At 42.2% G+C, this 22,938-nt stretch overlaps 1 protein-coding gene across 1 annotated transcript in view; it reads right to left on the reverse strand.

The window, feature by feature from the left end:
* CTNNA1 (catenin alpha 1) overlaps positions 1 to 22,938 on the reverse strand; it is a 107,417-nt gene that overhangs the window by 63,475 nt on the left and 21,004 nt on the right. Inside the window, exons 4-7 of the mRNA XM_042826360.1 lie at positions 19,525 to 19,691; positions 18,665 to 18,784; positions 16,339 to 16,605; positions 13,516 to 13,719 (exon numbers count right to left, since the gene is read on the reverse strand). Of these exons, the coding sequence (XP_042682294.1) occupies positions 13,516 to 13,719; positions 16,339 to 16,605; positions 18,665 to 18,784; positions 19,525 to 19,691 (758 nt within the window). The remainder of the gene's footprint in view (positions 1 to 13,515; positions 13,720 to 16,338; positions 16,606 to 18,664; positions 18,785 to 19,524; positions 19,692 to 22,938) is intronic.

A 22,938-nucleotide genomic window follows, 5' to 3' on the forward strand; every position in this document is an offset into this window, starting at 1 on the left:
GGGGCAGAGTTTGGAAAAGCTCAAAGGCAAGAGACCCAGCATTAACGAGGCAAACACACTTGGGATCAAGGAACTGGCCAGGATTAGAAGGGCATAAAATTGCAAGGTTTGGACTCATAACCTCAAATACGTTACCTAGGTGAGCTCTGACAGCCATGCCAAAAGGATCTCACTTGAAACTGGAGCAATCTGGCAGGTTCCTCGCCAGCCTTCACACAGGGAACTTCTCCCCACCCCTCTCCCTGCACACCTCCATCCGTTCACACGCAGCCCGCAGGCAGGAGGGAGAAGTGCCTGAGCTCTACTCCTCATGACTCCAGATGCATGGAGGTGGTTTTACAGCAGGCCCAGCGTCCTGCCTGACCTCCAGTGTTTGCAGACTGGCACGGCTCCGCACCTCTCCCCACCTGGCCTAGCCTAAGTCACTCCCCAGCGGCAGAAGCCCAGCTCCAGGCGGGCAGCGTGGGGTTTTGCCAATACTTAAGAGCTGTTTCCTCTAATGCTGTTGTGTTGAATGACAACTAGTTCAGCTTGGACGTGGGTCAATTCATCTCACTCACCACTTTGCTGGTTGGACTGGCATGGAAGAATGGATGAGAGAATGCCCTGAGTACCAAGCCTGATGGACAATGCTTCATGGGAGCCACGAGACAGCTGCTGGGGCTGGCAAGTAAGATGCTACCAGAGCCCCTTCTTACAGGCTAAACCTTTCATTTTTATGTTAATTACTAACCTAATCTAAAGAATATCTCAAGTTTTTCCTTTGCAGATTAAATGAACTAATAGATATATCCAGAAAGATGAAAAGCAGTCTGAAGCTTACACCCAAAGTCATTGTAAAAGCCTTGAAATATTTTAGTTTTTATCATATTTTACATGCATGTGAAAGGCTTTAGAAATAGAACAACTAAAATTGGAACAACACAGACCCCTGCAAGACTCAAATTAAAAAGAGTGAGCCAAGACAGCATATGCCCTTTCCAAGAGGAAGAGAATGCATTATAAATCTGGGAATAAAGCCACCTAACTCCTGGCAAGACAGCTCAGAGAAATAGATAATGAAACAATCCTGCCCATAAAGTCATAAGACATTCAAAGCTAGAATTAATGTAACCTTTATTCATTATTAGAAATATAAATAGCTTTAGTTTGTGACAGATTTTTAAGTATTTCCTGTAGAAAAGGATTCAGCAGATCTACCCTGCAATATAGAAGTGAAATACTAAATCTGAAGTTGCCTTCGACAGGAAGCAAAAGGCATTAAAATCACTGGAAATAGCATCAAAGCTGACTAACTGGGAGGGACGAGCTAACAAGCACCTCCAGCCTTCCCAGCACCAACACGCCGGAGCCGAGCATCTCCTCTCCCTCCCACACACAGATCTCGATAAATTCACTTCCCTCCACAGAAGACAAAATTGCTGGAAGCGAGAACAACCTTACTGACCATGGGTTGGCAATACTGGTTTGAGTTCAAGAAAGCCATCACCCTCACTTCCATCTCCTCCTCTTACCCAGTGCAAGTGACTCACCAAGGAACTGGCCAGGATTAGAAAGGCATTAAAACAGTGGCATGCATAACTTTCCAGAGACACTATCAAGCCATTATTTACTAAGCTAACTAATTAGACAGCCACCCTAGCAGATAATGAGAATGCATTAAAGTATTTAAGATGCCAGCACTAGGCTGACACATACAAAGTAGCTGCCCTTCTTCAAAAGAAAGCGGATGTCAAAGGAAATAAACCAGTCAGGAAAGGCAGCAAGCTGAGGCGGTACTGTGGCATCATCTAAGGAGGAGCTCAGAAAAGGGGCAGGAAGCGAGGCAGAGAAACATGGGATGAGGAGGCACCTCACATGTTTATTTTATCAACTACTACTTGCAAAGAAACCACCAGACATGATTTAAATTAGCACGAGATAGATGATAAAGAAGCAACTATTCAAAGCAAACAGAATTCATGTATACAAGTGTACAATCTGGTGCAGAAAAACAGGAAAACTGGATGTGCTTCAGTAGATAATGCTCTGAAAAAACAGTTGGTAAAATCCCCTTCTACACTGAGAAAACAGCTTTAACTGAATATACAGTTCACTACAGCCTGGCACTGAAACAGCTGCTTTCCTTTGGGTATTACCCACTTCTGAAGCAGTGCATATAACCAAAAGCCACAGAGGAAGGCTATGAAGTGCATTAAAAAAAATTAATCCACCTACTAGAAATGACACCAGGAATGCTCTGAAGCAATACAAGCTGCCTGTCTTGTCCTCTCAAAAAGGTTTCCTAAATTCCAGCTGAGAGTACTCTTAGTTTTGGGGAGCAAGAAAGTGAATATGTTCCCTAATAACAGCAGATGTTCTCACAGCTCCACAGAATGGACTGGACATAAAAGTTTAGAGGAGATTTCAGCATGCAGGAGTGCCAGGACATGAAAATTGGCTGCTTCATTACTACCATTGCCTTGGACTGGCTCTTACAACTCAGCACAAGAACATCCACTTTGAGGAAGGCAGGGTCTTCACAAATCTTAATTACAGACCTGATTTAAAATATCATCCCACAAGAAGAAATGTGACCAACTGGCAAGCCATTAGCTCCAAAAGGGTCAACTGCTCAGGTGCAAGACAGAAAAGCTTTCAACTTTCCTATTCCCAACCTAAACCTCATTCCATTTATTTCCGCATTAACTTCTCATTTTCTTGCTTTTTGCAGTCCACTGACCTCTAGAATTGGGATTCCTTGACTCCTGGAGAAGAGCCCAAAAACTCATTCTGCCTCTAAGGAAATTCACAATTTGGCATTTAAGGGGAACAGCATCAAATGATAGAGCTGCAGCCTTATTTTTTACTTGACATCAGAGCTCTCCTGTCACCTTCTTCCCCTGAAATGACTCAATAATGACAATTCTTCTAAAGTTGTCCTCAAAGTAAAGGTTCAAAGTTGCTGTGGGAATGAGCAAATCAGCCTTAAGGTTACCAGAGGAACAGAAGCACTCAGGGTCTGGCCAGAGGCTCAGGAACTTTCTCCCTACGTGTTTCAATACAGTGGAGAAGGTTGACAGGCAAACCCTTTCAAAACAGAAATGAAGGAATTCAAACCAGACACAGAAGCCATCTGGGCAATTTAACAATCAGCTGCTCAGCCTCCACAGCAGCAGAGGCAATGGCTGGGGTCTGGCAGCACGTGGTTTTGAATGAAATTAGCATATCTTTGGAAGCAATGCATGGTGTAAAGTTGAAAACTACCAAGTAAACGGAGATGTTAAGGCTTGGGCCATCACTGACACTCACTGCTGGGAAGCTCTGAGAAGAGAACCATCTGTCATGATCTCCTGCCATTACATAGAGGACTGTGAACGTGCTACAAACAAGCTAGTGAAAAAAAGGATATGTATTTATATTTTTAAAGCCTCGTAAACCAGTGTTGCTAATAAACATCTTCTGGAGCAAACCTGAAACCCATCAACAGAAACTGTATGAAAAACAGCTTTGAAATATAGATAAAGCTCAGGCACATAAATGAGGGATGTCTCCAGGAAGTCACACAAAAATGCTTTAGGATCACCAGCACTCTTTCATATTCCTCTCAAAGAAATGCAAATATGGCACAACAACATCCATGCATCAAAATAACACCAGTGTATTTAACATGTATTAATCAGTGTTATTCCAAGTTTTGCATGTTAAGATATTAAATGCCTTGTCTCCCCTAAGCTTCTTCTATGTACAGCTTCTCTGCACTGTAAAATCTTAAATTTGGCATTGAAAGAAGGTGCCTGCCCCACTTGTAGGTGGAAATTGTAGCCCAAAATTCAATCAATTTAGCACAAAGGCAATAAAAAGTACATCTATTTTATTTTTCAAAGAGCCCATCTTTTAAATAGGAGACCAAAATGCATTCTATGGAAGCCTGGCAGATGAAAGGTAAGCACGAATGAAAATCTGGAGCAAGCAAAAAGCGGAAAGGACAAAGGAAGTCCCTCCAGGGACACCTGCCTGTTGCCAGAACACCTTTCCTGCCTGAACTAATAAGCCAGTCTGCAAACAGCAAAGACAAACTTGTCTGCATCCACAGGAACTGCAGCCCAGCTCTCCAAATTACTGCACTGCACACCCCCACGTCTCCTGAGCTTCCTTTGCTCCAGAGATGCCGAGCTCTTGAGACATCACACGTACAGAGTTAGAGCCACAGAAGAGAACCTTCTGCTTTCAGAAACCTTTTTATTTGTCTAAGTACCATCAGGTTTCATTTTTCAAGCTCTTTCCACAGGTTTTATAAAGTAACTGATAATGTCAATTCAAGTTAGCATATTCAGTTAAACACAGATGACAGCACCTCAGGCACACAGAAAAGAGTCGGAGCTGAGAAGATATTTTATTTTTTCTGGCCACATATGGAAGCAGCAGAGCACCCTATGAATGGCAAAAGCATTTTTCTTGACAGTCAAAGGTTAACATATATGCAGGATGAATCAATAATCCACAAATGGCTGCACATCACGCAACATTTAAGCTCAGCCCGAAACACAGAGGATAAAGAAAAACACGCTCAGTCCGTTAAAGGCACAGCTACTTGTGGAAACGAGCTGCAGTGGATGGCACTCTGCCTTCTCACTGATCAATGCAAGTTCTGCAGGTGTCCTATTTTGCCCCTTACGGCTTGATCCCTAGGGAAAGGACTGTTGGTTTTATTTTCTAATCGGCAATGAGAAAAATGCACCTTTTAGCACACCTCTGCAAGAAAGTTCTTGGCCTGAAAGCCCACAGCTTTCCTACAGCTATGCTGAAGAAACCTCTCTTTCAGACTACACTTTCAGACTAGCAATCCAGCAATGATAATCCTGACTGCCTGGCTTTCTGAGTGAATAACCACCAGAGCTGAGCAGAAAGCTTTGAACCCTTGGCATATACAATCTGCACCTCCTCTGCTGCTCCTCTTCCCATTTGCCTCTAACTCCTGTTTCTCCTGCTGAAGGAACACATCCCTGGGCAAACCAAAGGCAAGATGAGTTTTTCTCCTCTGTTTCAAGATACAGCTTAACCCTCATCCTTTCCTCACACTAGGGGAGGATTAAGTCACTCTTCTGCCTCTATTTACATTCAAGAGGGCTGCCACTACTTGGATAAGCCACAAATGCTAATTATTCTGTATTGATTCAGTTGACTTTCCGGGACAAAGTAGCTGTAAAGCTCTGGGAGACATTATGAGCATTACAGAACATCAGCTTGTTTGAACAGGATAAAAGACGCTAAGCAAAGAGTGTGGTCTAGGTGTTAAACCCTACACCTAGAACAGCAACTCCAGTGAAGACCTATTCTGCTTATATAGCTGTCTGTAAGAAAGTAAAGAGATAGGAGAAAAAGAGGAAAGAGCTTAACTCATTATTCATACCACTGGATAGCAGACAACAGAGCACCATGTGTACACACAGTGACTGTCCTCTTCTCCCACCTCCTGAATCTCATCATGTAGAAAGGCAGAACTTAATGCAGAGTTTTATTCAGATCGAGGGGAAAGAAAGGGAAATCAAGGAATTGAGACGCAAGTATTTTGTCCCAGTGCACAAAATACAGTACTCCAGCTTTGCAATAATTCCATCACCCCTTTCATCCAGCAAGAGGGAAATTAAAAAGCCCAGCTGTGTGTGTAATACTTCTGCACATGGAGAGCATGATCCTGCTGGAGGCTAGGAGGCTGTTTATCCACAGATCAGCAGTCACCACACAATCTTACACGCTCTGCTCTATCTGTTCTCTCTGATTTTGAGAGAGTACTCAAGTAGTACGGAACAAACTGACTAAATATATTATCTGACAGATAAAGTTCAAATATTTTTATACTAAACAGTAGAATTCTGACTAAAAACAAAACTTTGAAGTAGAATTCATGCACATTTATGTAAAATGGCTCACAGTTCAATAGAGGCAAAACACGGCTGAGTGCCACAACACAAACAAGCAGGCACCCCTCATTTGAAGTCTTCTTTCCACCCATCCTCAAGGCTAATCAGAATAATTAAATTAAGAAGGAGCTGTATTGTACAGTATTAGAAAATATTAGACTTGTTAACACCGGAGAAAGCATGCCTGCCAGGAAAGGTGAGGGCCGGGGCAGCAGGGAGCAGGTAAGGCAGAGCCATCACAGCCACACGAGGTACCCACACGACTCGGCTCTCCCAGCTACAGACAGCACTTGCCCTCAGTTCTGCTTCAGAATTTTGCTGCTCTGGAAGGGCAGCAGCCTTTTTTGTTTAATGCGTGTTAAGGATCTACAATAAAAACACTGGAAAGTGCGTGAGGACTGCAAGTGGACTGCAGCTACGTAATGCAATTTCGACTAAATCCCAAACGCTGTCAAAACATTCCATTTCGAAGGGTTTTGCTGCTTGCTGGCACCAGATGTCTGGGAGCAGAGGCTGCGCACAGTAATGGAGGAGAGCAGTGATACCAACAGGCTGCTGAACCTGTTCTGGAACAAGGCCTCAGGTGCCACCTGAGCTTTGCTGAGCTTCCCTAAGGGTGTATTTCCCTGAAGGTAATTATGACAACCATGCTCTTCTTTAAGAAACACATTTTCACCACTCAGTGCAAAAGCTGCCTTGGGCCTAAAAAAGCATTCAGAACTCGTAAATTCTTCCTTTTCTTTCAACAGGCCTGATATCACCACCCCAAAGAGCTCCCAGAACATCCTCTGAAAGCACGGGCTGTGCCCAGTCCCAAGCCAGGACCAAGGGGAAGCAACCTGGAAGCTCCTTTTTGGGGCTCAGAAAGAATGAGCTAATGAACACCACCTGAATTCTCACCAGACTCATCATGCTCACTGATTTACTTTATATCACCCTTCAGCAACTTAAAATCAGTATCACTTCAGAAATGTATTTATTTTCTTAAAGCAGCATTGTTGTCAATCTGATAACATCTATGAAAATTAGTGCCCAGAGAATAGCACACATCTCTGCTGAACAGCAAAGTCCGTGAAGGGAAAATCCAGAGGCTTTCAAGCCGTGTCCATCACTTCAGCATTCAACCATCTTAAACTGACAGAAACAATATTAAAAAGAAAGGGTAGATTATCTCAAGGCAGAATTTTTTTTTATCAGCATCTATCATGAATATGGATCAGTCTGCCATTTTCATTCACATACACATTCCCACAGATACAGCTGCTTTCATTAAAAGGGCTGTGCAAGAGCCCTTCCAAATACACGAGTTAACTGAACCTAAGTTTAGCAGACACGTGCAAATACACATGCATTCCTTTCCAAATGGGAAATAGAAACTGTCAATATTATTAATGGGCAAATTCATAATAAAAGCATCTCCATTCTAAAAGTCTTATGTGTCAGAGGTAGAAATACCCTTCACAGGTAGTTCCGAAGACAAAATTACTTCTGCCCAAACACACTGAAGATATGCGCTAGATATCTCTTGCCCATTCACTTTCAAGCACCAGAGGTGCTCAAAGAAGCTTTAGGAAAGGAAAGCAAACCAGTGGAATGACAATCAGGAGAACAAACGTACTTGTTTGGTGTAGCACATTTCCCTAAGCACACTAAACATGAAGTCCAGCACAGGCATGCAGCAAGACATGCGACCACCAAGTCTAAAACCAGAAGTGGTGATATCTATGTCAGGTACTGAGGGCCAAGGCACTCTAGGCACCACACAGTCTGCAGATCAGCTGCTTCGCTTACCTTCAAAGATGTGCTTTGCAACTGTTGGAAATCTATTATTAAAGAAATACAACACCCCCACTTCTCCCCCTCCATCACACCCTGCTATGGGTCTTGAGGCCAAGCAGAGCACGGAAACTGGAAAAATGAGCTGAAATGATCTGTGCCTGAAATGCCTGCTCTGAAGCTGGCCCCAAATGGTTTTTCTCCATTTGCTGCCAAGCACCTCTAATGCAATCCAGACAGCCAAGGACACAGTCAGAATGATAATATGAAAGCATTAAAATTCCCATTGAAATAGGACCTGTCAAGCTACTTTATGTAACACGATTTATCGTTTCCAAATGTAGTAACAAGGGATTTTATTGTACAAGAGCATGTTGTACACAATGGGGCTCTGGGTTCACATTCCACGCTAGCCAAACTAGAGCTTCTGACAAAGTTTAGGCAAGTACAAGTCTGTTACTTGTGTGCATCTGAAAGGGTAGTTAGAAGCATGAGAATTCAGTGGGGTACAGAATATGTTTCAAAAATGAGACTTCCCTGCACATTTCTGGACACCTCCAATCACTACAGGCCAATGGCTCAAAAGCAGTGTTCATGGAAAGAAACCCAACTGCCCACATTCCATAAAGCCAAGCAAGAAAAATGGACTGTCTAAAGCTGAAGGAGGTCCTCATTTTCAGTCTTCCATGTCAACCAGACAAGTACAGCAGACTGGTATCTTTTGCAACTTCAGCACAGTAGTCAAACAGCTCAGACTGAAATCTTCTGGTTCCAGCTGACATCCTGCACTCTGTTCTAACATGTGAAACCCCAACCTCAAAAGCCATGACCTCCTGCATCTCTTGTACTTAACACAGTCACTAAGATGAAGTCAAGCTGTCCATGCTCTACACTAATAATGCCCAAGGAGAGTTCCAGCACAGAGCATAGCGTCACAACTTTGAGTCTGTGGATGTTTCTGGATATTGCTACTTCTCCATTCTATGTACCTGCTTCTTAAAGATGCAGAAATATTTCAGCTCTAATTAGCTCCCTGTTCTTTTCTAATGAATTCACTTCAACTACTCTAGCTAATATAACTTGCAATGAAAGCCAAGCATATAAATATAAGGGAGAGTAACCTGTACAGTACAGTAAAGCAGAAACAAGCATTGTACCTGCTCTCTGCATTAGGGAAGGTACCATACCACCTGCTAGTGCAAAGGATAAATTGGTGGTACTGTCCAGAAATATTCAGCTTCATCTATTTTCTTCAGGGAATAAACCAGAGTCAGTCAACATCTACCCACATAAAATTATGAAGTTGTAACAGTAACTTCAGATACAATTAAAAAAAACGTCTTTAGTGCTCACTCCTGAACCCCAAATCCTAGCTTTCTTATTATCTTCTTCACTGATGTAACACTGACGTTGAACAACATTCAGGTAGGTGCTTTGTTCTGTCCTCCTCTCTCAAAGACTGGTATCATCATCCAACTAAACTGGCATATGCTTTGAACTTTTTTCCCCCATCTAATTAATAAAATACATACCATGAATGCCTAAACGCAACATCACACACAGATCTGACTCCTGCCATCGATTATTTATATTACAAGTTCAGCCATGACTAAGGTGGGTAATTTATTGCATTCTAGGCAGTTGAACTCCCATCCAAGACCTTGGACTACTCTGCTTTTACAGCGCTAGTCAGAATCAATAACGAATTCTGTTAAGCCTTCTCACTTTTGCTGTGCCATTCAGCATTAGCAATAAGAATAAAGCTTATTCAAAGATATATAAAAAAAGAAAACAAAAATCACACTCAGATATTCAAGTTTGCTATTTGAATCCAGGATCTGCAGCGCTAGTTTAAAAAGAGAAACTATTTCCTATTAGGAGTCATGAGGCTGAAATAAGCAAAAGCCATAATGGAAGTCAGTCCTTGGGAGAAAATGGAAGATGAAAGGAGGGGAAAAAAAAAAAAAAAAAAAAAAAAATCACTGAAAAATTGAATGCTATAATTAAGGGATGAACAGTTGGCATTTTTAGGATATAAATCAAGAAATCAGCTAATAAAACTGCAGATGAAGTTCAAGAGACAAGAGGTATTAAACGATACACAAGACCATCTGACTTTACATTCACAAAAACAGTCCCTCTGACTCAGAAGCTAGATTTTCATGTAGCAGTTTCATCATGATATCAACTCAGTGTTCAGCAGCTATCAAAAACAGATCAAATATTAGACATTATTAGGACAGGACTAAAACAGAAAAAAACAAAAGCACCACAACACTGTACTGGAGTGTTCATGACCCTATAAATCAACAGCAGTCTGAATCTCCAACAGACCAAATGGACCAGATGCAGTTCTGGTCCCCAAATCTTAAAAGGAACTGAAGACCCAGACCAGCCTCAGTAGGATGCTGAGAAACGCACCTACACTAGCATTTTCACCCAACAGCGTGCTCTTGAAACATCTCCTGATCATTGCCACACTGTAGCTCTTTTCTCAGAACCTCTGCATGATTCAGCAAGCAGACACCAACTGCAATGCAGCGCCTCGCCCCCAGCACTCGGCTACAGCCGATGGAAGTTCTGCAAATTGGATAAGGAAGGGCACCAAGTTCTCATTCTCTCTTCAAATCCCATTCTCCCGCACCACGCTGGTTAGTAATGAGGACAGCCCAAGCTGAGAGGAAGTGTCAAAAGTCTTTGCCTTGGGAAGCAACTAACGAAAGCAGGACACTTCATTCCGGCAAAGAGGAGACGGCACAGCTCTGAACCACGTGGCACAGAGAAGGGTGAGGGGGGGATAGCTGCTCATGGCCTTCTCTGAAATGAAACAATTTCTCTGCTTCGAACAAAAAGATGTTTCTTAATGCAAAATCATTTTCTTTATCAAGGAGTTCTCCAGCTTACGGATGCTGAAAGTTTACAATGGTTCAGAAAAACAAGGCACATTCATTGGAGGTCAGTCCATCAAGAGCTATTAAGGACAGCCAGCAATGCTAGCTCTGAACCATCTGAGCTACAGCCCACTACTATCTGGGAGCTATTTTGGGCAAGGAAAACTACATACCTCCCTTGTTACTGTCATCTTTCTTGTAGGCATCTGCTATTGACTGCTGTCAAGATAGGAGACTGGCCTTGATGTAAATTCAGTTGGACCAGTTTGGGCTATTCTTCTGTTTTGAAAACAGTCAGATGGAAAAGGGAATAAAATGCACACCAATCCAAGTAAAGAAGATATAACTTTCATAATGAACTACTGAACAAGCAACTCTTGCCCTTCTTTTAATGATGTAATCACAGGTTTCATCACCATGCCAGCAAATGCAGGGGTCAAGGGCTTCTATGATTCAGTTTCTTTATTACTGAAAATTGTATTTGAACAGAAGCTTCTGCCACACATCATAACACAGCCAGCAATGCTTGCAGACTTACAGAACCCTTGGGGACAGGCCCAAGGAGATAGTTAAACCAAGGGTCCAAAACCACTAAACCCTGAGTTATAAACTACCTATGGAAAAAGCCTTTTTATTACCAAAGATCTGAAAGAAAACCCAGAAGCTAGAAGAAGCCACTAAAACAGAAGGCATTAAAACTAAAAGGGAATCTGCCTGAAGACATTCTTGTGCTTCAACCTTTTCAGCATATTCCTCATTCAATCCTATCTTTGAATTTTTACACTTGGCCAATAAATAGTTCTTATTCTACCACTCAAACAAGATTTACGATGCACTGCAAGCACAGTGCAATTAACAGATTTAATTCCTGATTCATCCCCATCTTCAAAGGGAGATGGGAGAAAAGCACAGGAGGAGATGGCTGGGCACTGTGCTGTGGGTACCTCCACCATACATGCTATGACATTTCCTCTGCCACCACTGTAAGTAGCACATCCCTACTCTTTCTTTAGATGAACCATGTTTTTTTCACTGTTTAGCTCCCCAGCTACTATTCATTCTTCAGCTTCATCATTCTGATTTTTTTCCTGCCCTCAGTATGGATTTTTACACATCATCCCACATTTTCACCATAATTTATCTATTGCTTTTTCCACTCCATTTCACTGAATTTCTAATCTCATTTTCCCAACTACACTGTCTACAATCATATCATAGCAGTGACTTTGAAAAAATTCAGTATGCTCCACTAATTTCACAATGTGTTAAAAGAGATAACATAGGGAATACGGTCTTTGAAACTCGGCGTGATTACTTTAACTTGCATATCAGAGACAGCAGAACACAGCCAGAGGAGCAAGATAGGCTTTTGGGCCCAAGGAAGTCAAAGCTCTAGAATCTGACACAGGTATTGACCAACTATCAATGAGAGAGATGCACGGAATCTTCTGTGCACAAGACTGAGCATTGCCTCCTCCATATTTTTCATTTGCATTTGGTGAATGCTTCATTCTGTTGTGCTGATAGGCCTGCATCCAATCCAGCAGCACATTTGTTCGAGGGATTGTTCCAGGTGCATCATGTACTGACAAAACACCCTGCTCCAAAAGGAGTTTTAAATGGCACAACACGGTGGTTGGCTTCCCTGCTGCAGTCTCAAGCTCCATACAACGTCAGTGCTGAGCACAAGTTACATTCACAGGCAATTAAGACAGACTACATGAAGTACCTAGCTCAGCCTGCCAGCTATACAGGACTTGTCTTTCAGTACTGTTCAATTACTTTGCCCTTGTTTTCCACCGGCAAACAGAAACTCATTGTACTTTCCCTCTCTACCACTCACTGCATGCCTCTGCCCTCCAAGCACCCTCACTTGTACATGCAGGCTTCAGAGCACCACTACCTCATGCTGACGTATCTTCCACCAAGAAACAGCAGACTCAAAGGCAACACACAATTCTGCAGCACTGTTAAATGAATTCTACTATCAAAAGAAAATACCTCTGAACTGTTTTACCTCCAGTGTAAATCAGGCTTCACCTCAGCCCATTATGGCTACTTCAGCCAATTTTACTTTCCATGACACTACAAGCCATTTCCTTGCTGTGATTTCCACAACTTTTCATCTGAAACCAATTGTCTTTTAAGAGTATAAAGTTTAGAGACTTGACATTGTTTAAATCTTATGATATCTCCAGCTCACCCTTCAACACTGCTAAAGTTGCTCAGATTAAAATCCCTCAAGCCAAGAAAGAGGCAGCATCTGATATTATATCATGATGCCTTCAAACTCAGCAGCTCATCTTCATGACATAACACTTCTAACTGCAAAAATACACTCAGGCTTCAAATACTGTGTGCTTACATGCAGTGTAATGTACCAGTGCTAGATGCTCACTCCAACATTTACACCAAACTGTTCCCAGAATTTCTTACTCGGTATTCAGTTTTATCTTTGTACATCCTTCCTGATTAAATGGAGTAGCAACAGCAAATCAACTCGATTCTGAAAAATCTATTACTTCGGCTAAGAAGTTCACATATTTAAAATTTTGAAGCATCAAAGTTAGCCTATTTCTCATAGGCTAAGTTACCTTATGCAGACTGATCTGGTGGGGAAGACAGGCTAATTCCAGGATTTCTATACAAACCAATATGTAAGAGTTATAACCAAAAACAGCACTGAAGGGTTAATGCCATGATAACCATTTCTGAAGAGCAGAGATCAATCTTAAGGTAAGTATCACAGCTGATCTAAATGCACTTGATTCAGCCTCCAGGCTGGCCTTCTGACAAACCTTTCAGGACTCTTGGTTAATGCTCCTGTCCTACTTGAGGACAGAGCAGACCAGCTTTCAGACCTGCAGCTATCCCCCCTTTTGGATAATCACGTGGAGTTAAAAAACACAGAAACTAAATAAACAAACAGAACAGAAGATACTCACATTCCCCATGTACTCTGAAAGTAGATCCTGCAAGGCCTGTCGCACCGCATTACACTCTGCAACTATACGTTCCCGTCGGTCATCACGTGTGCAGGATGAATCAGCCATCAGGGCTGCTCCACTAATGATGCTCTCCAGGCGCTCTTCCAGAGAAGGCCTGAAACGTTCCTCACTGAAGGTCGATGGATCCACAATTATTTGTTTCTGGTAAAATAAAGATTTCGGAAGTCAGCAGTCAGGCTGAGCAGTAAGTTACTGTTAGGTCATCAGAAAGACCAACGTTAACACAACTCCCTGATGAGGCATAAAAAGCAAACAGAATTTTGGCACTGAGAGTGATTTTCTTGAGTAGCTTAGTAAAATTGCTAACAGGTTCCCCAGCACATTAGATTGCTAGTCATTTCTTGTGCTGCTTTGACAGCTAAACCCAACTCAGCCACAAGAAGTCTCATTATATGAATGGCAAAAATCAAGTGTGCCAGCACTAATAAAGTTCAAAGCACAGAACTCTTCTTAACTACATGTCAATCCGGACATGCCTTCACTATTTAAACTTGTCAGATATAATTACCTCATCATGAACAAAAAAAATCCCCAAGAAAAACAAATGCCCAAAATTAGCCCTATATACAGTACTCCGCTGTCCTGGTTTATCAAGTCCTCCTTCCTTTACTAGTATGCAATTATAACAGGTAAACAACAGTATTTTCAAATTCATGTAAAAGAACATATGACTAGAATAGCATATAAATTGATTTCTTCATGGCAGAAGTCTATCAGCTTCATTTTGAAGGACGATTAGTAAGCACAGCTCGTATTGAGAAACCTGAGGCTTAATAAGCAATACTGATGTATCTGCTTTTCAAGGGGCCAACATCACGATCCAGTGCTCACCAGGAAGAAGTAATGTAGCACACACCACCTTGTGATTACTTCCAGGTGGCTTATTTAAACAGGTTGTGCAGTTTAAGGAAAATAATACGACCATTTCAAGGTTTACTGATTTGTTTAGGGTTTGCATAGGTTTTCTCCCAATTAAGGGGCAGGATGGAAAGATGTAGATAACTCATCACGAAAGAAGCCCTAAAGCTTTTTGCAATGGGAGTTTTCTACAGTCAGTTTGTATGCCAGCTAATTTCAACATTAATGTCAGCACAATTAGTATCCCAGCTGAGTAACCACAGAATTCACAGTAGGTTTAGAAACAGCACACGTTCTTCTAATATTCCCATTTTTCCTGAAAATTCTAGCTATTCAGGTAATGCAGTGGTGGTGTGCTATGACCCCAAAATTACACCACATAAACGAGAGATAATCACTATCTTGTTATCTTCTGGTAGTCATTTAATATTTTACCATCACAGCAGAAACACTGAAGCATTTGGGAGGGACGTGCAAAACCTCTGTAACAAAAGCACAATAACACTGACATGTTAACAGGAAATGAAGTGCAGGGATAACATCTGCAGAGAACCTGGGCACATTTGTTTTGTCTGTCTCTTTTGGCAAGGCTGAGCAGACAAAGCCATTGCACACAATGCCTATTCAGGCTGGCCTGCTGAGCAAGCCCTGGTGCTGTTAGTGAGCCGCAGTATGGGAAACTAAAGTTCAGAACTCAATGCAAGCTAAAGCACTCAATAAGTCTCTGACCATATATTAGAGAGCTCACAGTAAAATATGAGCACACAGCACAAATCATATTAAATGGTTGGAGCAAGATTAGCCAATATACAAATTGGAACTGACATGTTTTTCAATTCTACGTACCAGAGCCAGTCCTCAGCATCGTGTGCTGGTCCTGGAACTGCCTTCCCATCCTACAGATCTGATCAAACCTGTGATCCTTTGGGTGTTAACCCAATGCACGTTCTTCAAACATATGTAACTGAATATACAACTGACAGAATTTGAGATAGATTTAAAGCTGAAATCTGTCACAAAGATCAAGATAACCACAATGTCCTCTTGTAACCCAAGAGATGACAGAGAAAGGCTTCATATTCAGTACAGGGAAAACCTCAAATAGTATTTCATCCTTTAGGGAGATGTTAAAAGAAGTTAAGATATACGGAATAAAGTAACATAGAGAAGCAGGGGTGGCAAGAGCAAAAGAGGAAAAGGTGAACAATATTTGGGAAAAAAAGTACTAAGAATTTTGTGACTGACAGCCTTGTGACATTAAAAAAAGTTTTAGAGGGAAGCTACTTCCAAGGTGTTTAGAATTCTCAGACTGGCTCAGTAGTAGATACAAAATACTGGCTTCAGAAGGAAAGTATTCTCAGTAAAAGCACATGGCTATCCTTGGTAACTTACAGAACACAAGACAAAGAAAATGACAGATCAGTGCAACACACTGGTTTAAAAGTGACTTTGTTCCCAACTAGGTATCACATTAAACTTCCCACTCTATGTTCTTCTCAATAGGTAGGTTTGGGCAATTCCAAATACATTATTCACTTCTAATAAGTCATTTCTGTCACCCACAAGAATAAATTACATAAATACATTATGAAATAATCAAATTTGAAATAAACCAAAGGCTTACATCTAACATAGCAGTAGGCTAACAGCTATTTTTGTGCTAGTTTAACTTGACAGCCTTCAATCATCAAGAACTGCATTTCTCCTTTCTATATTTTATCAATCCTCGTTTTGAAAGAGCCGATTTTGAAAAAAATAAAAGCCTGCTTCACCTGGGACTTGCAGGTTTTCAGTAGAAAACTGGTTTTTTTTGGGTAACAAACAAGAGATGTTGCTTATAAATCACGTAAGCAAACAAAATACTTGGAGTTGCCACTTTTTATGTACAGGTTGAGAACTTACATCAAAATTGTTCAGAGCATAAGCCAGCTCTCCACCTCCACCCTGCTGCTGGGCAGCATCATCTGATGCAGTTGCTTGAGCTGCGTTGGAGATGCCCGTGACTGCTTGCTGAAGCTGTTTGTAGATCAGGTCCCGGTTCGCTTTGTACGCAGCCACATCAGGGTGCTGCAGACAGGCCTGAGATGCAGTATAGAGAATAGGAACATTCTTCTGCAGGATTCCTCTGGCTGCCGCCATCTGATCACGGTGACCCACATCTTTCAATTCCTATTAGGAAAATTGAAGAAAGAAGCAATTGAAAGCAGTCCCCACACATGATCCATATACTGCCTTCCCACATCTTCAAGAGACAGGCAGATTCTTTGCTTAGCATGTTCAAGTCTAATTCAACCTTGAGCTTTCTCCATTTCCTATTATTAATAGCTCAACTCATCTCAGAACACAACAGCTCCATAAAAACTCAAATAAAAGCAGTATTACAGGGCAATTCACAGTTCCACATTTCAAAATCCAAGGCATGTCTGCTCCTTGCCACAGCAAAGGACCAGCACTCTGAACGCAGACAATACCGCTACATCAGGAGAACTCAGAAGCTGTGACCTCACTTTTCCATCCGTGCTTTAGGATGCCAAGAGGTAAGTGACAAGCATCATTTAACCAGAGGAAGAAAAAAAGAGAGGTAATCTCTGACAATCACTGACATTAGCCTTCTGGCTCTGTTTCAGAAGTAATTAATCCAATGAGTGTGTGCAAACCAGCACAGAGATTCTGTGAGAAATTCACACGGTTGTTCTGCATGGAGCAGTTCAACCACAGGAACCATGTCATGAATTCTGCATCTAAGAAGTCAGATCTTAAATTTAACTCCAATGCTCAGAACCAGTATGTTTTCTTTAATCACACCTAGAGGATGGAGTTCACTCCCCTCAAGAGACTCACACACTTCGTTTCAGAAGAATAAGAATATCACTCAACTTCTTGTTCATCTCCAAACGGAGAAAATTAACCAATGACTATAATTATAACTAATTTAAGACTGAGGATTGAGTAAGCCCATAGGTCCTTTCACAAATACTCAATGCTGCAGTTCTTTAAAGCATCATCATCTCTGCTTTGGAATCTAAGTACTATGAATGGAGAGAGCTTCTGAGTCCTGCACAAGCAGGAGAGTTTCTAAAAAGGAAAAGTAACCCAACTATTAGCAGCACAAACACTCTAAAGTTACCTCTTCAGTCTTACAGAGAGGTGATGAAAATGAAGTGGGCTGCCTTACCAACAGAAAAAAATAAATAATCTGACAGACTCTTAAAAATGAATGAGTAATACACGACCTCTTAAGACACACACTAAGCAGCGAGGGCACTCCAAGCAGGCTTTCAGATTTACAGATTTAACACAACCACTTCCCACAGTGTAAAACAATCCATCACAAAGCAGTTTAAGGACATTTATTGCATTGCCATCACAACCCCATCCCCGTTTACCGCAATCAGATCCCAGATACATAACCAACCAGCAATCCATTTAAAACTGCTCCCAGTTTATTTTCAAAGATAAATCCATGCAAGAAAACAAGCAGCGCTAGAGGTGCATAAACAGTTTGGGTTTGTATAGATCAGCAGAACAAAAAAATACAGTCTACAAAAACCACGCTATTTCAGATAAATCAGACTGCCTACACCTTTCCCTTAAGACTTACCTTACATAGGAATGAGTCACAACAGTCATGTTGTACAAAAGCAAATTCTGCATGCAATTGAGGCCTAGCGATAGCTATGCAAATACAGAACATACACAAAGCACAGGACCTTAAAACCTTTCTTAAATGGGGACTCCAAGACTAGCTTTGGTGTGGTGCATTGAGAAGAGCTGCAATTCTGCCCCTACCCATGACAGTACATCGGTGTGAGCCACAAAGACAGCGTGGTTTTGTGGTGAGAGCACCAAGCACTAAGTCACATCCCAACCCTCTTTCCTTACCCATACCTGCACTGCTTCAAAATGGATGTCCTGACATGCACCAGTGCAATTCTATAGAAGCAGCATTTCACAAAGGTACTAAAGCATTAACATAAACAAATGCTAGCATGGACACTTCAGTCAGAAGCAGTGTTTTACAGCTGAGCAGATTTTCTGCTTACCAGGCAAGTGCCATTCGATTTCCTAAACGTCACCGAGTGCAAGACAAAGTATTCCAAAACAAACAAGAAGTAAAAAAATTAGTAGAAGCAATAGGTAGACTCTCAGAGCAGCAAGGCTGCCTCATTTCTTATTTTGAAAAAGAATAAGAAACAGCATACAGAAATAAGAACTGCCATCACTATACCTGCTGTCTTTTGGCTGCCATTATGTTAAGTTTGTCCACTTCTGGCTTGAGGGCTTTGTACTGGATACCCAGATCCTGCTCAGTGCCAGCATTCCTTAATTTCAAGATACCTTCTTCTACCTAAAAGAATAGATATATTCATTTTTTCCCAAGTAATACAGTTCACAGTTTACAAGACTATTTAGAATACGTTTCAAAGCAGACAAAGCGATTTTTCTCTCCTTTCTTTTGTGTTTTTTTTTTTTGTTTGGTTGGTTTTTTTAAGAGCACAGACATGTCAAGGCTAACTATACCTCAAGCTCAGGTACTCTTTCAGAGTCATCAGCTACCAGGGACAGCCAAGAATGCATAACTGGGCCCCATTGGAGCTGTGGCTGCCAAGGACAGAACCTCAAACCCCAGATGAAGTCAACCCAATATTGAGGCTCACTGCATCTCAATTTCCACACAAACCAGCCACCTCCTACTTGCAAATATATTAAAAAAAAAATTTTAATCATATTCATTTTTACTCAATCCACTGAAGCTACTTTTGGTACTAATAGCCAGTCATATCTGCTAGCTACAAGAGAGTAGAAGTCAATGAGAAAACCAAGTTACTTCTTTATGATTAAAAGATTTGATTATCAAATCTTTGCAATTCACAGACCACGGTGCATTAGTCTCAACACTAAAAGTTGAGAACAAAGTGCAACACAGCATCAAAAGCTACGGACAGTGTCTGCTGGTTGTTTTTACACTCATCAGTTGCACGCTAAGAGAAAAAGTCCCCAACCTTCAGTGCTCCAGAGGCAAATCACTGCGAGTGAGAGCTCCAGGCTCAGCGTGGCACACCAGGCACAGCCCAGGCCTGCACTTACTACTTTCAGTTGAACCAACAGCTTGTAGACGTCTGCCATATCTGCCAGAATGAGCAGCCGAGTCACTGCGGAGAGCAGGGCACGCGCCGCTCGCACCATGTTGCCGCGCTTCACCGAGGAGCAGGGGTCATCAGCAAACTCCCCTGAGGCACTCTTCATCAGGTCACCTGCAAGAGGAGAAGGCCCCACATTACTGTCACAGCATTTCTTTCAGGGCGTAAGAGTTCCTGGGAAAGACAGTCTGGGCTGTGCCAACAAAAAGCATTTGCTTAAGCACAGCCAGCATTTCTGCCGTCTCCAAGCATGGTCATCACAGTACTGAAGGAGTGGTGCAGGAGGAAGGAAGGGTTTGGAAGTCACACTTTGATTCCTCCTTCAAATTACGCAGGTGCTTTGGTGTACCAGAGTCCTCAGGAGGGGCAAATACAAGTGGCACTGCTGTTACTTGCACAACTGCAGTGTATGGTTATTCCACACATGACAGCACCTTCGTTAAGTGGAAGCTCTGCTTTCAAGCAGGAGGCAGCAGAACACCCTGTAAGCACAGAGAGAAGTGCCACAGCTCATAGGGCTGTAAACAACTGGGAGCCAGGACCTGGCCAGCTGCGCCGCAGTCTGCAGGCAGGGCAAGGCTCTGCTTCCTGACACGCTCCAGCATTTCATAGCCTGTGGGGCTGCATCTGCTGCAGGAGAGAATCTGGATTTCAGATAGTAACAGTGCAACAGGATAACTATGAAAGCAAAAGCTGCTTTAAACAGCTAGAAAAATTCATCCAGAAGCCAGAACAGTAATTTCTGCATATATTCAGAGGAATAAAACCAGCCTTTTTTGTCCTCCTCCTTTCAAGGGCAGCATTTTGTTCCTACCAGCTCAATTCCTGCACAGCAACTAGGTTTGGAATCCACATAATTGCTCTTTGACCTCCTTGCATTTTGGAAACATTTGGAGAACAGTTAGGTTATAGTTTAGAAAACATTGGGTGCTCAAGGCCAAAGATTCATGGGCAATCAGAGATGACCAGAAAAGCATACTGACTGCATACTCTGGCTGACTGCTGTGCCAGAGGCTTCCCAAACCTGTTTGAGAAATGCCCGTCTGGCCAAGTGCCAGAACACAGACAGCACATTTCTCACAGATGAGAAAAGAACTTCAAATTATGCTTCAGAAGGGAGAGCTACCCAGTGTCCCCACCACCAAACAGCACTGGGAGAGATCTGCACCTGAATCTCATGGTAATGCTGCGGCATGACTGTGCCCATAAGCCACTCCCATGGCCAAGCAGCCAGGGGCACCACCCTGACGGGAGGCACACTTTAACCACTCAAAATCACCTAGAGCAGAGAACTTGAAGTTAACCATCACACACTTGCCCTGGAAGAGTTTCCAGCACAGCCGCCAGCCTGTCCAAGCAACCACACGCAGACACTCCGTTCTGTTCAGATGCTCCCTCCTGTGCAACATCCTTCCATCATCTTAAACACTACTTCCAAGAATGGCATACAACATTTTAAGATAAAAAATGCACTACTTCAGCACTGTGACATATGACAAACCTGCTGTGCAAGTACAGACCAGCTATAAGCATCAATCTACAACTATCTCCCACCCAACTTTTTGAGGGCTATGACTCATTACTTTAACAAGCATTAAGAGCCATAGTTTTTCACATGGGTGAAGGACAATATTCCTCCAGTGCTAGAAAACAACGAGCCATGAGATTATGAAATTATGTAGCTGACATGACTATTTATCCTAGAAGAGACAAATAATAGTGAAATTCATTTTACCACAAGTAAAAAAAAAATGCATGTATGCACAACCTCAGGATTTAAGATATATTTGTCATGAGCTTGGTTCTGCCATATTTCCTCCCTTGTTTATATGTAAAATTCTCACTTTCTTCCCTCCCCGCCCAGCCCCCCCCAAAGAAAGAAAACATTGTTTTCCTACTCAAAACAACTTGGAGGTGGCCACTCAGTTCACTCAAACCTCAGAAATCACTAAATGAGGCTAAAAAACAAGATAATCTTTCATCCGTTGCTTAAATCACCACCTTACATGCTAGCCCTGAAATGAAATGCTCTCCCTTTTTATTTTAATGAGAGATTTTAAAGATTTAGTAAGTTTCAAAGAGCTCGTCAGAAGATAACTGGCTTCACCAAATTAATGGAAGATTAAATTTAAAAACCATTGCGTTCATTTATTTATTTATTTTCCCCACCAATCGAAGAAAGCCAACTTCCAGACTTCTGCTACAGAAGCCTCAGGAGATGTGGTTACTGTAACCAGACCCAAAGCACAGGAAGGAACCCTGCCCCGGCCTCTGCACTGCTGCTGCTCGTGGCGTACATCAGGAGTTGCATGCAATATAATCTCATTTTCAAACCTGAGCCAGAGGTTAGAATGCAAGCTTGAAAATGGGATTTAAGAGTTAAAGATATACACCACAGAAGTGTCAGACTGCAACTCAGATTATACAGCTGATATGAATTCTTATAGGAGTAATCTGTTTTTCCAATATCACCTCAGATTTTTCACTAGATACTATAAAGGAAAGATAATAAAAGAACCAAGAAAAGAAGAGGCAATAGTAGCCACATATGATCTTGTCAATAAAATACCAAGAATTCAATTAAATCTAATGGAACAAAGCCCATTTCAGAAATATTAAGATTTTAGTCCATCAAAAGAAAATTACCCATTTTCTACTCTCATTCCCACCATGCCCACAGGCTCTGACAGCACTTTCAGACAGCACTATTAATCCTCCCCAGCAGCATGCTGCAGATGACCATGACAGAAGAGGCTTGCTCTGTGCGAGCGCTGGCTGAGCAGAGCAGAGGAGGGGAGACCTATGTGCATTTAGGGGACACGCAGGCATTCACTTTTTTTTTTCCCTTCAAGCTACAAATTCACGCTCATCATCTTGTGCCCTTCAGCACCCTGCAGATTAAAGCCTGTCTCCAGGCTGCTTCACTCTCAGTATCAGAATCACAAGGCATGCTATCAGCACGTCCTTTCCTGCATACTCTTCCCCAGCATTTCAGAGCCATTTACAGACCTGGCAGCCACCAGTGTGACTGGCCATGCCTTTGCCTGGACAGCCATTGGTGCCCCCATCCTGTGGTTGTGCCACTCACTGCTCTCACCCACGCCATACCTCTGCCTATGCACAACACCAATTCATCTCTGCAGAGCCCCCTATTCCCTGCCAAATGATGGTGAAGATAAAGTCAGAGCCTCAATGCCACGTTACTCTGCGTAATGAGTCCTCCCTTCCACTGCTGCTGCCTTCACTGTCCTCCACAGGGGCACAGTGGACTGCCCTGGCTTCCTGATATGAAGGACGCAGTCTCAAATGCACTCCAACAGACACTCATTGATTCCTTATTACAGCCCAGATTTCACATTTC

This window comes from Centrocercus urophasianus, unplaced genomic scaffold (genome assembly GCF_019232065.1).
Source record: "Centrocercus urophasianus isolate 14NV4802_14NV808 unplaced genomic scaffold, USGS_Curo_1.0 seq_26, whole genome shotgun sequence".
NCBI lineage: Eukaryota > Metazoa > Chordata > Aves > Galliformes > Phasianidae > Centrocercus > Centrocercus urophasianus.